This window comes from Dryobates pubescens, chromosome 15 (genome assembly GCF_014839835.1).
Source record: "Dryobates pubescens isolate bDryPub1 chromosome 15, bDryPub1.pri, whole genome shotgun sequence".
Classification (NCBI taxonomy): Eukaryota; Metazoa; Chordata; class Aves; order Piciformes; family Picidae; genus Dryobates; species Dryobates pubescens.
Genome location: NC_071626.1, coordinates 24,222,008 through 24,233,622, shown reverse-complemented (window position 1 = coordinate 24,233,622; position 11,615 = coordinate 24,222,008). Strand labels below are relative to the sequence as shown.

Sequence of the window (11,615 nt, the reverse complement as noted above, 5' to 3'; positions counted from 1 at the left end):
ACAGCACGAGAAGTTCCACCTCAAGATGAGGAAGAACTTCTTTACACTAAGGGTCCCAGAGCACTGGAGCAGGCTGCCCAGAGAGGTTGTGGAGTCTCCTCTGGAGCCTTTCCAGCCCTGTCAGGATGTGTTCCTGTGTGACCTGTGTTGGATTCTATGGTCCTGCTCTGGCACAGCCCTGTTTCTCGTGGCCAGCCCCGCTCCCCACCGCCGCTGCCGAGGAACTCAGGATTGCTCCTGCCACAACGCCAGCATTTTCAGACCAGGGGAGCAGTGATATCCCTTCTCTGTTACATGTATCTTCTTCACTGCTTTCCCCTCCTGTTTTCCCTCTGCTCTGCTTCAATCTACTAAACCCAACTGATCAGCTGTGTGGAATCATTTTGCCTTTCACACACAGAATCAAACAGGTTGGAAAAGACCTCAGAGATCATCAAGTCCAACCTAACACCTCCTGCCAACTAAACCATGGCTCCACGTGCCACATCCTTGTTTGAACACCTCCAGGGATGGGGACTGCACCACCTCCCTGGGCAGCACATTCCAGTGGCCAATTACTCTGTTATTTACCTCAAGGGAAATACTTGAACCTTAGAATGGCCATCCCCCACCCCCTGCTGTCCAGGGATGGTAAGGAGAGGATCAGGGCCCTGACACATATGGAACCAGGTGGAAGTCAGTTTGAAATCTGGGGTGTACTCGAGTCCTACCTGTCTGGATGAATTTGCATGCTCAGGGTGGTGGGGAGAGCAGGAGCCAGTGATGCAGCAGGCAGAACTGCAGAGTCTGTGACCTATTCCCCACCACACTGTGACACTGAAGCGCAGCAGCAGGTGCTGGGTGCTGGGCCCAGGCTGCCTCCCGCCCTACAGCCCAGAGCTGGGCTGCTGCAACGACCCTCCACCACTGACCTGAAAGGGAAGGAAACACCACTGGAGACACCATGGTAAGAGGGATGGGGGAGCATTGGTCGTATGGGTACCCAAATGGCCGTGGGTGAGGCAAGGCTGGGGGATCTGCTGTTGTTATCAGTGGTTTGTGCCACAAACCCCTGATCTCATGCTCCAATTACCACCTAAGAGGGTGGAAAAAGAATGTCAGCAAACACCACTGGAACTGTAAGGCACAGGGAACCAAAGTGTTCTTCAGAGAGTCTCTAGCTGGTGGAATGACAAGATAAATCAGATCTGGAGCCTTGGGGTTTTGGTACTTCCTGTTGTGAACCCATTATCTCAACACCAGTTCATTTTCATATGAGATAACTTTTTTTTCTAAAGAAATAATTAAAAACAAAAAGGTTACTTCTTTTCATGTCTGTTTCAAAGGAATTCAGACCCCCCTATGGCTGCACTGTTCCCAGCTGTGCAGTGTATGCCTGTGTGTGTTTCTGGAGGGCAGGAATGGTTTTACATGTGCATGCATTTACCTAAGGGAAAACAAAAGGCCCTTCATTTTTAAAGATTTGAGGGCTCATTAGAAATAAGTAGAAAACTCTCCATAGCTTTTAGAATGTGAAAAAGTCCATTTCACCTTGTACCCCAACTTATGTCTGGCCCTGAGTCAGGCTGCCCAGGCTTTAAGGCATACCTAGGTAGTGAGTATGTTTCAGGAATAGCTGGAAGCCTACCGTCTGTCTTTGTACAGTAAATACTTAGGTAGTAATATTTAGTTGTTTTTATTTTTAACCAGGATAAAAGCTGTCCCAGGTTTAGTTTCACAAAGAACCTGGCCCTTTCTACTGTCTCTTGGTAATTTAAAAAGTCAGGTTCTGGTCTATTAGTGGTGGGATGTGAAACATGAGTTTGGAGTAGGCTCCGAATGTAAATACCACGCAGAGATCGGTTTACTCTGCCTGAGACTCTGAAGAAGGCCCGCTCTCTTCCCTGCTAGAAGTCTAAAATCAGTTTTAAAGCTGTTTACTATGCAAAATTAGGAACCTCTTACTGTCTTCACTCCTTGTCAGACTACTTCCAAGTTACTGCTGGGGTAGGAGAAGATGGGAGTTGAAGGCTGGAGCATGGCAAGAGGCCTAGCTCAAAAGCCAGGGTTGAGATACTGCTTCAAACGAGTGCAGCTGAAAACTCAGTCCAAAAGGAAAGGAACTGGTTGCACAGCTCTTCATCTGTAAGAGTATTTACAGCTTTACAATAGTAATTTCCTAAGGCAATGTTCACTTGTTCCACCTGTGAAACAAACAGCAACTCCTCTACTGGTCTGAGGACCAGAGCAAAGCAGCTCTTTAGGTTCCAGCTATTGCTTGACTTGTCATGGCAGTTTTGCTCTAAAAGATGTTATTTTTAAAAGTCACCTGGCCTCATGGCTGTATTTAAAAGCAGGGTTAATGAATTAATTAATGTGTCTATTTATCTATTTGTTTAGTTTAATGCTAGCCTCACAGATTCACTTTGGGATTTAAAAGAAAAGCAGGAGTCTGTCCTGTGCAAAATCAGCACTAACTGCACTCTCTAAGCTCAAATACGTCTACAGTGTTTCCTGTGTAATCCTCAAGACTGTAATTCCCCTGCAACATCCTGACTGACCAATAAAGCCTCATCATCACTCAAATAACCCAGACACTTTTGCACAGCTCAGCTGAGAAAAACAGGGTTGTGCAAGTACACCTGAGAGCACGTTACACACACTGCTACATATGCACTAGCAGGGTCAGGAACTGAAAAATGAGTACTGAATAGCAAGAATATTCTTCATTGAATGAAACATTTGAATTGGCTTTCCACATTCACTTGAACCTCTGAGGATGACTAACTGGAGCAGCAGTGCCTTCTGAAATTCCCTGTATGCCAATTTATGGAGCAAACACTGCTCCAGGGATGCTGCTGCTCACACATTCTGCCTGGAGTTAGTTTTTGGGGAAGATGCATTTCACTCTCAGGTCACAGGATGATTTTTCAGGGTAAGCAGTTACAGAGCTGTGGTTGGGTTCTGTTTGGCTGGTTGGGTTTGGGGTTGTTGGTTGTTTTAATGTTAATTGGCCAAACCTGATACTAAGTCACTGGGTATCTCTAAATGTGGTACTACAAAACAAAAAAGAGGGAGGATTATTCTCTGGCCTTAAATCCAGGTAGCATGGCCTGCTTCATATTTAGCCATCTGAGTTCTCTTTTCCTCCCCAAAGCTAGGCAGCAGTCAGTTAGCTGCTCCCTGGAAACCATTCTTGACAATGAGCTGTAGTCTGGGTGGTGCCCAGACATTGTCTGGAAAACTATGAACTGGCATAAGCAAAAACTATGCCAGCAAGTATGCTAATTATCAGTCAGCACAGGCAAGTATTCAGTACTATGACCTGATCCTTTCTTACTCTCTAAGCATGGACAGGCCATTGAGATCAGAAGGTTTTAACTACAATTGCTCCAAAGCATGAACTGAAGCTGATAAACTCAATTGGTCTGAAAAGCCTCCTTGAAAAACTGCCTTTCATTTCACCTAGTGTTGAAAGCACTGGGACTGCCTCAGCAATAACTGCTCTGGAATTCTATTTCTGAGCTTGGGAAATCCAGCACTTCATATTCCTGTACTCTTAAGTGTAAAGGATTTGGGAACTTGTGAGCCCTGCCTATTTTAGCCTAGTGTTACATAGGCATTTTTCTTTTCATTCAAGATCTTGTCTACCACAGGAACTACGCTCAAAATTATGCAAGTAAAAATGCTAGATTGCAATGGCACTGCCTGCATAAGCCATGCACCAGCAATGTACACTTCACAGCTGCTGAAAAGCTTGAAGGAACATATTTTTTTTTTCAACTGAGAGAATGTGAAATAATTTCCTGAGAGGAATGTTACTAAGAGCAGATCTTCCAAGCTTCCAATCTAGCTTCTGGAGGGTAAAAGGATCAAACAACATCGCCTGCCTTGGGTTATATAAGGTTGAAAGATAGCACGTAGCTGTGTCAGGTTCCAGCCAGGAGTAAAAATAAACTAAACTGGGATGTGCTCCTCCTCAGGGCCAATCTACAGGAGAAAAGATGGGGTTTGTGTAACAGCAGTATTTATTTCCCTGCCTCTTTTCATGTATCCATTTATTACAGCACACAGCTCTCACTTTTTAAAGAACTGTCCCAGTGCCTGGCATGCAGAGGCACTGTCTCCTTGGTAATCATGGGGGTGAAGAAACAGATGAAATGCTGGCAGTGCAAATTCACCACCTCTTTTTTGCTTTGAAAAGCAAGGCACAGGGCAAAAGGAGGACTCATGTGCACTGTGTGCACTGTTTTTTCTGACTGTTTTTGCTCTCTCCCCTTAGCGTGAGTGCATCTCTATTCATGTTGGCCAGGCTGGGGTTCAGATTGGAAATGCGTGCTGGGAACTCTTCTGCCTGGAGCATGGCATTCAGCCAGATGGCACCTTCAAGGATCAGGAGAAACTCAACTGTGATGACTCCTTTACCACGTTTTTCAACGAAACAGTCACTGGGAAGCATGTGCCACGGGCTGTAATGGTGGACTTGGAACCAACTGTAGTAGGTCAGTATAGAAATAAACCTGGAAAATGGAGAACAGTTTCCTATTCCTAATATCAGACAGTGTGCCACCAGTCTCCAGTGGTTGAAAGCACAGGCTCACAGGATGTTAGGGGTTGGAAGGGACCTCTGGAGATCTTTGAGTCCAACCCCCCTGCCAGAGCAGGACCAGAGAATCCATCACAGGTCACACAGGAACACATCCAGACAGGACTGGAAAGGCTCCAGAGAAGGAGACTCCACAGCCTCTCTGGGCAGCCTGCTCCGGAGCTCTGGGACCCTTACAGTAAAGAAGTTCTTCCTCACATTGAGGTGGAACTTGCTGTGCTGTAGTTTCCATCCATTTTCCCTTGTTATATCCCAGGGCACAAGTGAGCAGAGCCTGTCCCTGTCCCTTCCTTCCTGACCCCCAGCCCTCAGATATTGACAGACATTGATCAGATCCCCTCTCAGTCTTCTCTTCTCCAGACTAAACAGCCCCAAGGCTCTCAGCCTTTCCTCACCAGGCAGTGCTGCAGTCCCTTCAGCGTTCTTGTAGACCTCCACTGGACTTTCTCAAGCAGATCCCTGTCCCTCTTGAACTGGGGAGCCCAGAACTGAATGCAATATTCTAGGTGGGGTCTCACTAGGGCAGAATAGAGGGGAAGAACCTCCCTCAATCTGCTGGACACACCCCTTGTATCTTGGTCTACCACTCCATAGCATGAAATCAATTTTCTTGTGGCACAGACTGGCAGATTCTGTCATAGGTGTTCTAAACACAAGAGCAGGACCCACAGCAGTTTCATAGATAGTAGATATGGTTTCTGTGAGTCCTTCTTGCACAAACCTTTTGGGTTTGTTTATTGTGACTTTTTTTTCCGTTCAAATTCTGCTTTTCTGGCATTAGGATTCAAAATGGGAGCCTGAGACTTTCCTTCCAGCAATGTAAGGATCTCTATAAATTGGGGCACCAAGGAAACTTCATTTTCTTCACACTTTTTTTTTTACACTGACTTGTCCTCTTGTGGCTGCAAGCGACAAGGTCATGAGCAGGTAACAAGCTCTGTGGCTGGATGCAAGTCACACCACAGATCAGCAGAATGCAACAACAAAAAAAGGAACCCCCTTCTTATTCTGGTGTTAGAATTTGACCTCTCCCCCATCCCCCCACCAATTGGAGATTCACCCCCAAGATTGAGAGTTACCTCCAGAATAATTCACCAGACTAGCTCAGAAAGTATGGAAGTAAAATGAAGTTATAGTTACAAAAGGTCAACTAAATATGAAACTATATAAGGTGATAAGACATACAGAATCACAGAATCAAGCAGGTTGGAAGAGACCTCATCAAGTCCAACCTATTACCTAATGCCTCACACCTCATGACAGCTAAGCCATTTACATATATTCATAACTCAATGCTAGCAGCCTTCTCCCTGCCTCCCTTCTCCCCAGTACCTCACACACGGTAGTCAAAACAGAGATTATCCTGGCAAGGCCACAGAGACAGAGACAATTTGCAAGCAGAAGTGATAGAAAAGAAAGAGAGAAAGAGCAATCTGTGCAACCAAGTATAAGCTATCCAACAAATGAATGGGATGATTAGAACAGAATGGAATGGAATGGAATGGAATGGAATGGAATGGAATGGAATAGAATAGAATAGAATAGAATAGAATAGAATAGAATAGAATAGAATAGAATAGAATAGAATAGAATAGAATAGAATAGAATAGAATAGAATAGAATTAACCAGGTTGGAAAAGACCTTCGAGATCATCGAGTCCAACCTATCACCCAACACCATCTAACCAACTAAACCATAGCACCAAGTGCCTCATCCAGTCTCTTCCTAAACACCTCCAGGGATGGTGACTCCACCACCTCCCTGGGCAGCTCATTCCAATGGCCAATCTCTCTTTCTGTGAAGAACTTCTTCCTAACATCCAGCCTAAACCTCCCCTGGTGCAGCTTGAGACTGTGTCCTCTTGTTCTGGTGCTGGGTGCCTGGGAGAAGAGACCAACCCCCACCTGGCTACAACCTCCCTTCAGGTAGTTGTAGACAGCCATAAGGTCTCCCCCGAGCCTCCTCTCCTCCAGGCCAGTATGATATATCAATGATACAATAATGCTATATACCTATCTGTTGTTATTCTTCCGTATCCAATCCATTATTTTATTTACCTTTTCCTCTAAGTCTGTGGAAAATCCCTCCTTGTATCCTGCAATTAGGAGCTGGTCTGTATTTCCAGCTTCAAACCATAACACTTCTCCATCAGCATCGGCTTTCGGGGTCGCGCCCTCCCACACCTGAACTTTCGCATCACTGCCAGCGGTCACCAGAGCTGCTGAGCACTGGGGCACAGCCATGCAGCCTCTTACAATTTCTCTTTGTTGTTCAGACGAAGTGCGGGCCGGAGCCTTCCGGGAACTTTTTCATCCAGAGCAGCTGATCACTGGAAAGGAAGATGCAGCTAATAACTATGCCCGAGGCCACTACACCATAGGCAAAGAAAGCATCGACCTGGTGCTGGATCGCGTCCGCAAGCTGGTAGGTCCCACTGGCTTTGACAGAGCAGTTTGGATTCTGCGGACAGCAGAAGTGCAGAACTGGCAGCTTGCTAGCCACAAATCACACAATCACAACATGTTAGGGGTTGGAAAGGACCTCTAAAGATCATTTAGTCCATGATACCATGCTTCAGAAAAGAGATTGCAAGATGTATCACAGAATCACAGATTCAGTAAGGTTGGAAAAGACCTCAGAGATCATCAAGTCCAACCTAATACCTAACACCTCCTGACAACTAAACCATGGCTCCAAGTGCCTCATCCAATCCTTTTTTAAACACCTTTAGGGATAGTGACTCCTCCACCTCCCTGGGCAGCACATTCCAATGGCCAACAACTCTTTCTGGGAAGAACTTTCTCCTCACCTCCAGCCTAAGCTGCCCCTGGCACAGCTTGAGACTGTGTCCTCTTGTTCTGGTGCTGGTTGCCTGGGAGAAGAGACCACCCCCCCTGGCTACAATCTCCCTTCAGGGAGTTGTAGACAGCAAGAAGGTCTCCCCTGAGCCTCCTCTTCTCCAGGCTAAGCAACCCCAGCTCCACCAGCCTCTGGACACGCTCCAGCAAGTCAACCTCCTTCCTAAACTGAGGGGCCCAGAACTGGACACAGGACTCAAGGTGTGGCCTAACCAGTGCTGAGCACAGGGCAGAATGACCTCCCTGCTCCTGCTGGCCACACTGTTCCTGATGCAGGCCAGGATGCCATTGGCCTTCTTGTCCACCTGAGCACACTGCTGGCTTGTGTTCAGCTGCTGTCAACCAGCACCCCCAGGTCCCTTTCTGTCTGGCTGCTCTCCCACCACTTCAACCCCAGCCTGTAGCACTGCATGGGGTTGTTGTGGCCAAAGTGCAGCACCTGGCACTTGGACTTGCTAATGTTGGATGGGTGGAGACCCATCTGTCCAGCCTGTCAAGGTCCCTCTGCAGAGCCGTCCTACCTTCCAAGAGATCCACACCGGTCCCCAACTTGGCCTGAGCTACTCACACAAGTACGTACAGAGGCATCATTACAAGTCCAAGAGATAGAAGCTCAGTGTTTCATTTCCCAGCTGTGTGCCTTCAGATAGTCTTCACACATGATTGTGAATATGCAGTTCTTCATGATTAGCACAGCAGGGTGGATTAGGCAGTTCTACATTGCTGGTTTCAACTAGACAAACTAAAAGAGGTATGAAGTTTAGAGAGAGAAGTTCCACATATGAGCTCAATTTTTCTGTCATAAGTTGAACCAGTGAGGAAAGGAAAGGACAGGATTATCACCAGGCCTTTCTCAAGAGAACCTGATGGGAAATCTATGCTGTATATTGCTGAAGACTGCACTCTCCTTCAGCTCAGAACAAAACAATGTAGTAGATGTCTTCATTCTTTGCTTCAGCCCCTGTTCTTTCACTTTCACTTTCCTAGACTGATGCCTGCTCTGGTCTGCAAGGATTCCTGATCTTCCACAGCTTTGGTGGGGGAACTGGCTCTGGCTTTACCTCCTTACTGATGGAACGCCTCTCTGTAGATTATGGAAAGAAGTCCAAACTGGAATTTGCCATCTACCCGGCCCCTCAGGTCTCCACTGCTGTGGTGGAGCCCTACAATTCCATCCTGACCACACACACCACCCTGGAGCATTCGGACTGTGCCTTCATGGTGGACAACGAGGCCATCTACGACATCTGCCGCCGCAACCTGGACATCGAGCGCCCCACCTACACCAACCTGAACCGCCTCATCAGCCAGATCGTGTCCTCCATCACCGCCTCGCTGCGCTTCGACGGGGCCCTCAATGTGGATCTGACGGAGTTCCAGACCAACCTGGTGCCCTACCCACGCATCCACTTCCCCTTGGTGACCTATGCCCCCATCATCTCCTCTGAGAGAGCCTACCACGAGCAGCTCTCAGTGGCTGAGATCACCAGCTCCTGCTTTGAGCCCAACAACCAGATGGTCAAGTGTGACCCCAGACATGGGAAGTACATGGCCTGCTGCATGCTTTACCGTGGTGATGTGGTTCCCAAAGATGTCAACGTAGCAATTGCTGCCATCAAGACCAAGAGAACTATCCAGTTTGTTGACTGGTGTCCCACAGGCTTCAAGGTGAGTACAGCTGCCATGAACTTCACTTTCATGTTTAAAGGGCAATTTCAGGCTAGTGGAAAACTTGTATTTAAAGTTTTAGCTCTTGTGTTTCCCACCTGTGAGAAGAGAGGACATACAAGAGACATTTGCATAAAAGGTGCCCTTTCCTCTTTGGACATCCCATGGACACAGGCTCTTAGATACTTATGGATGTGGGAATCTGAACTGTGTATGAGTTAAAATGTAAAGAAATATTCATTTCTGACCTGAATTTTGGAAAATCCAGTGAGTGTTCCCTCTAAAGCAACATCTAGGGAATAAAAATAAAGAAATATCAAACCTGATACAATGAATAAAGGAAATGCTGTTATTAGGGAATCTGCCAGTTAGGTCCCTCACACAGAAATATTACAGAATCACAGAACTGACAGGGTTAGAAGGGACTTCAAGGATCATCCAGTTCCAGTCCCCCTGCCATAGGGAGGGACACCTCACACTACATCAGGTTGCTCAGAACCACATCCAGCCTGGCCTTAAAAATCTCCAAGGATGAGGCTTCCACCACCTCCCTGGGCAACCTGTGCCAGGCTCTCACCACCCTCATGGGGAAGAATTTATTTCTAACATCTAATTTAAATCTCCCCTCTTCTAGCTTGGATCTATTCCCCTTAGTTCAGTCACTACCTGACACCCTAAAAAGCCCCCCCCCCAGCTTTCTTGTAGCCCCCTTCAGATACTGGAAGGCCACAAGAAGGTCTCCTTTGCAGCCTTCTCTTCTCCAAACAACCCCAACTCTCTCAGCCTGTCCTCATAGCAGAGGTGCTCCAGCCCTCTGCTCATCCTCTTACTGATGGTACATAGCTGGGTTGGGAAATGCAATTTCAACTATCATACACACATTCATAGTGGAAGAATATTTGTCATACAAACACCTGGCTTAAGAGTAAAAACTTCTAACTGGGAACCAGCTTTCTGTATTAGTTTCTATAGAGTATCTTGGTGAAAGTGTATGTTCAGTGTTGAGCAGCTGTTAAGAAAACTACAAAGTTGCCAGTGTAAATTAAACAGAACAATAATACAGACATGAAAATCATCCTGTGTCATACTGCTTGTTACTGGGTTTTATGGCATTGCTGTCTGGTAGTGTTGACAGTGGCATCACTTTATAGAATCACAGAATCACAGAAACATTCAGATTGGAAAAGACCCTCAGGATCATCAAGCCCAACCCAGAACCCTACTCACCCCTGAACCATATCCCCAAGCACCACTTCCAACCCACCTTTAAACACATCTGGGGTTGGTGACTCCACCACCGCCCTGGGCAGCACATTCCAATGCCTGACCACTCTTGCTGGGAAAAAAATCTTCCTAATGTCCAGTCTAACCCTGCCCTGCCGCAGCTTGAGGCCATTCCCTCTTGTTCTACCATTAATTACCTGTGAGAGGAGACCAGCACCAACCTCTCCACAACTCCTCTCAGGTAGTTGCAGAGAGTGATTTGGTATCCCCTCAGCCTCCACTCTTGCAAACTAAACAGTCCCAGCTCCTTCAGTTCTCTCCAGGCCCTTACCACAGCATCTGTAACTTTACTCACATTTTATTCCCCTCTTTGACTGCCGTCTGCTCTTGCTTGGTTACAGCCTTCTCTCATATTCCTGTTTCCAGGTTGGGATCAACTATCAGCCTCCTACAGTAGTTCCTGGTGGAGACCTAGCCCCAGTTCAGCGAGCAGTCTGCATGCTGAGCAACACCACAGCCATTGCAGAGGCTTGGGCAAGGCTCGACCATAAGTTTGATCTGATGTACGCCAAGAGAGCTTTTGTTCACTGGTATGTGGGTGAAGGTATGGAGGAGGGAGAATTCACAGAGGCCCGAGAGGACCTAGCTGCCCTGGAGAAAGACTATGAAGAAGTGGGAACTGATTCTTTTGAAGAAAATGATGGGGAATAGTTTGAAAATACACTTTGTGAGCACAGAATTGTCTCTGTAGTGCTGTATTGCATGTGTCTCGCTCCTCTCCCTTGCATGTGTCATGTGAGCTTCTTGAAGCTCTAACACACAGGCTAGACCCGCTGCAATCCAATACATGCAAGCTTATAGTGGGGCACATCGAATCAGGAGAGTTTTCAAAGTTAGGATTTGACATACCTTCACTTCCTGCTTGTTGGCATGCTGAGAAAGTAGTGACCAGGGAAGGATGAGTATGCTGCTCCGTGTTGACTATCCTTTCATTGACCTTCAGCTGACTGACTTAAAAGGGACACTTCACTCTCCTCTGAAACACCATTCCTAATAAAGCAAAGAATTTCTTCAGCAATGAGCATGAGCCTGCAGTGTGCCCAGGCAGCTAAGAGGGCCAATGGCATCCTGGCCTGCATCAGGAACAGTGTGGCCAGCAGGAGCAGGGAGGTCATTCTGCCCCTGTACACTGCACTGGTTAGGCCGCACCTCGAGTACTGTGTCCAGTTCTGGGCCCCTCAGTTTAGGAAGGAGGTTGACTTGCTGGAACGAGTCCAGA

The 11,615-nt window shown here is 47.0% G+C and overlaps 1 protein-coding gene across 1 annotated transcript; it reads left to right on the top strand.

Moving 5' to 3' along the window:
• Positions 1-974: 974 nt before the first annotated feature.
• Positions 975-11,165, top strand: TUBA8 (tubulin alpha 8). Its single transcript, XM_009905454.2, has 5 exons — positions 975-1,001; positions 4,262-4,481; positions 6,862-7,010; positions 8,432-9,112; positions 10,763-11,165. Exons 1-5 carry the CDS (start codon positions 975-977, stop codon positions 11,045-11,047), a joined length of 1,362 nt encoding a protein of 453 aa, XP_009903756.2. The 3' UTR covers positions 11,048-11,165.
• Positions 11,166-11,615: the final 450 nt, after the last annotated feature.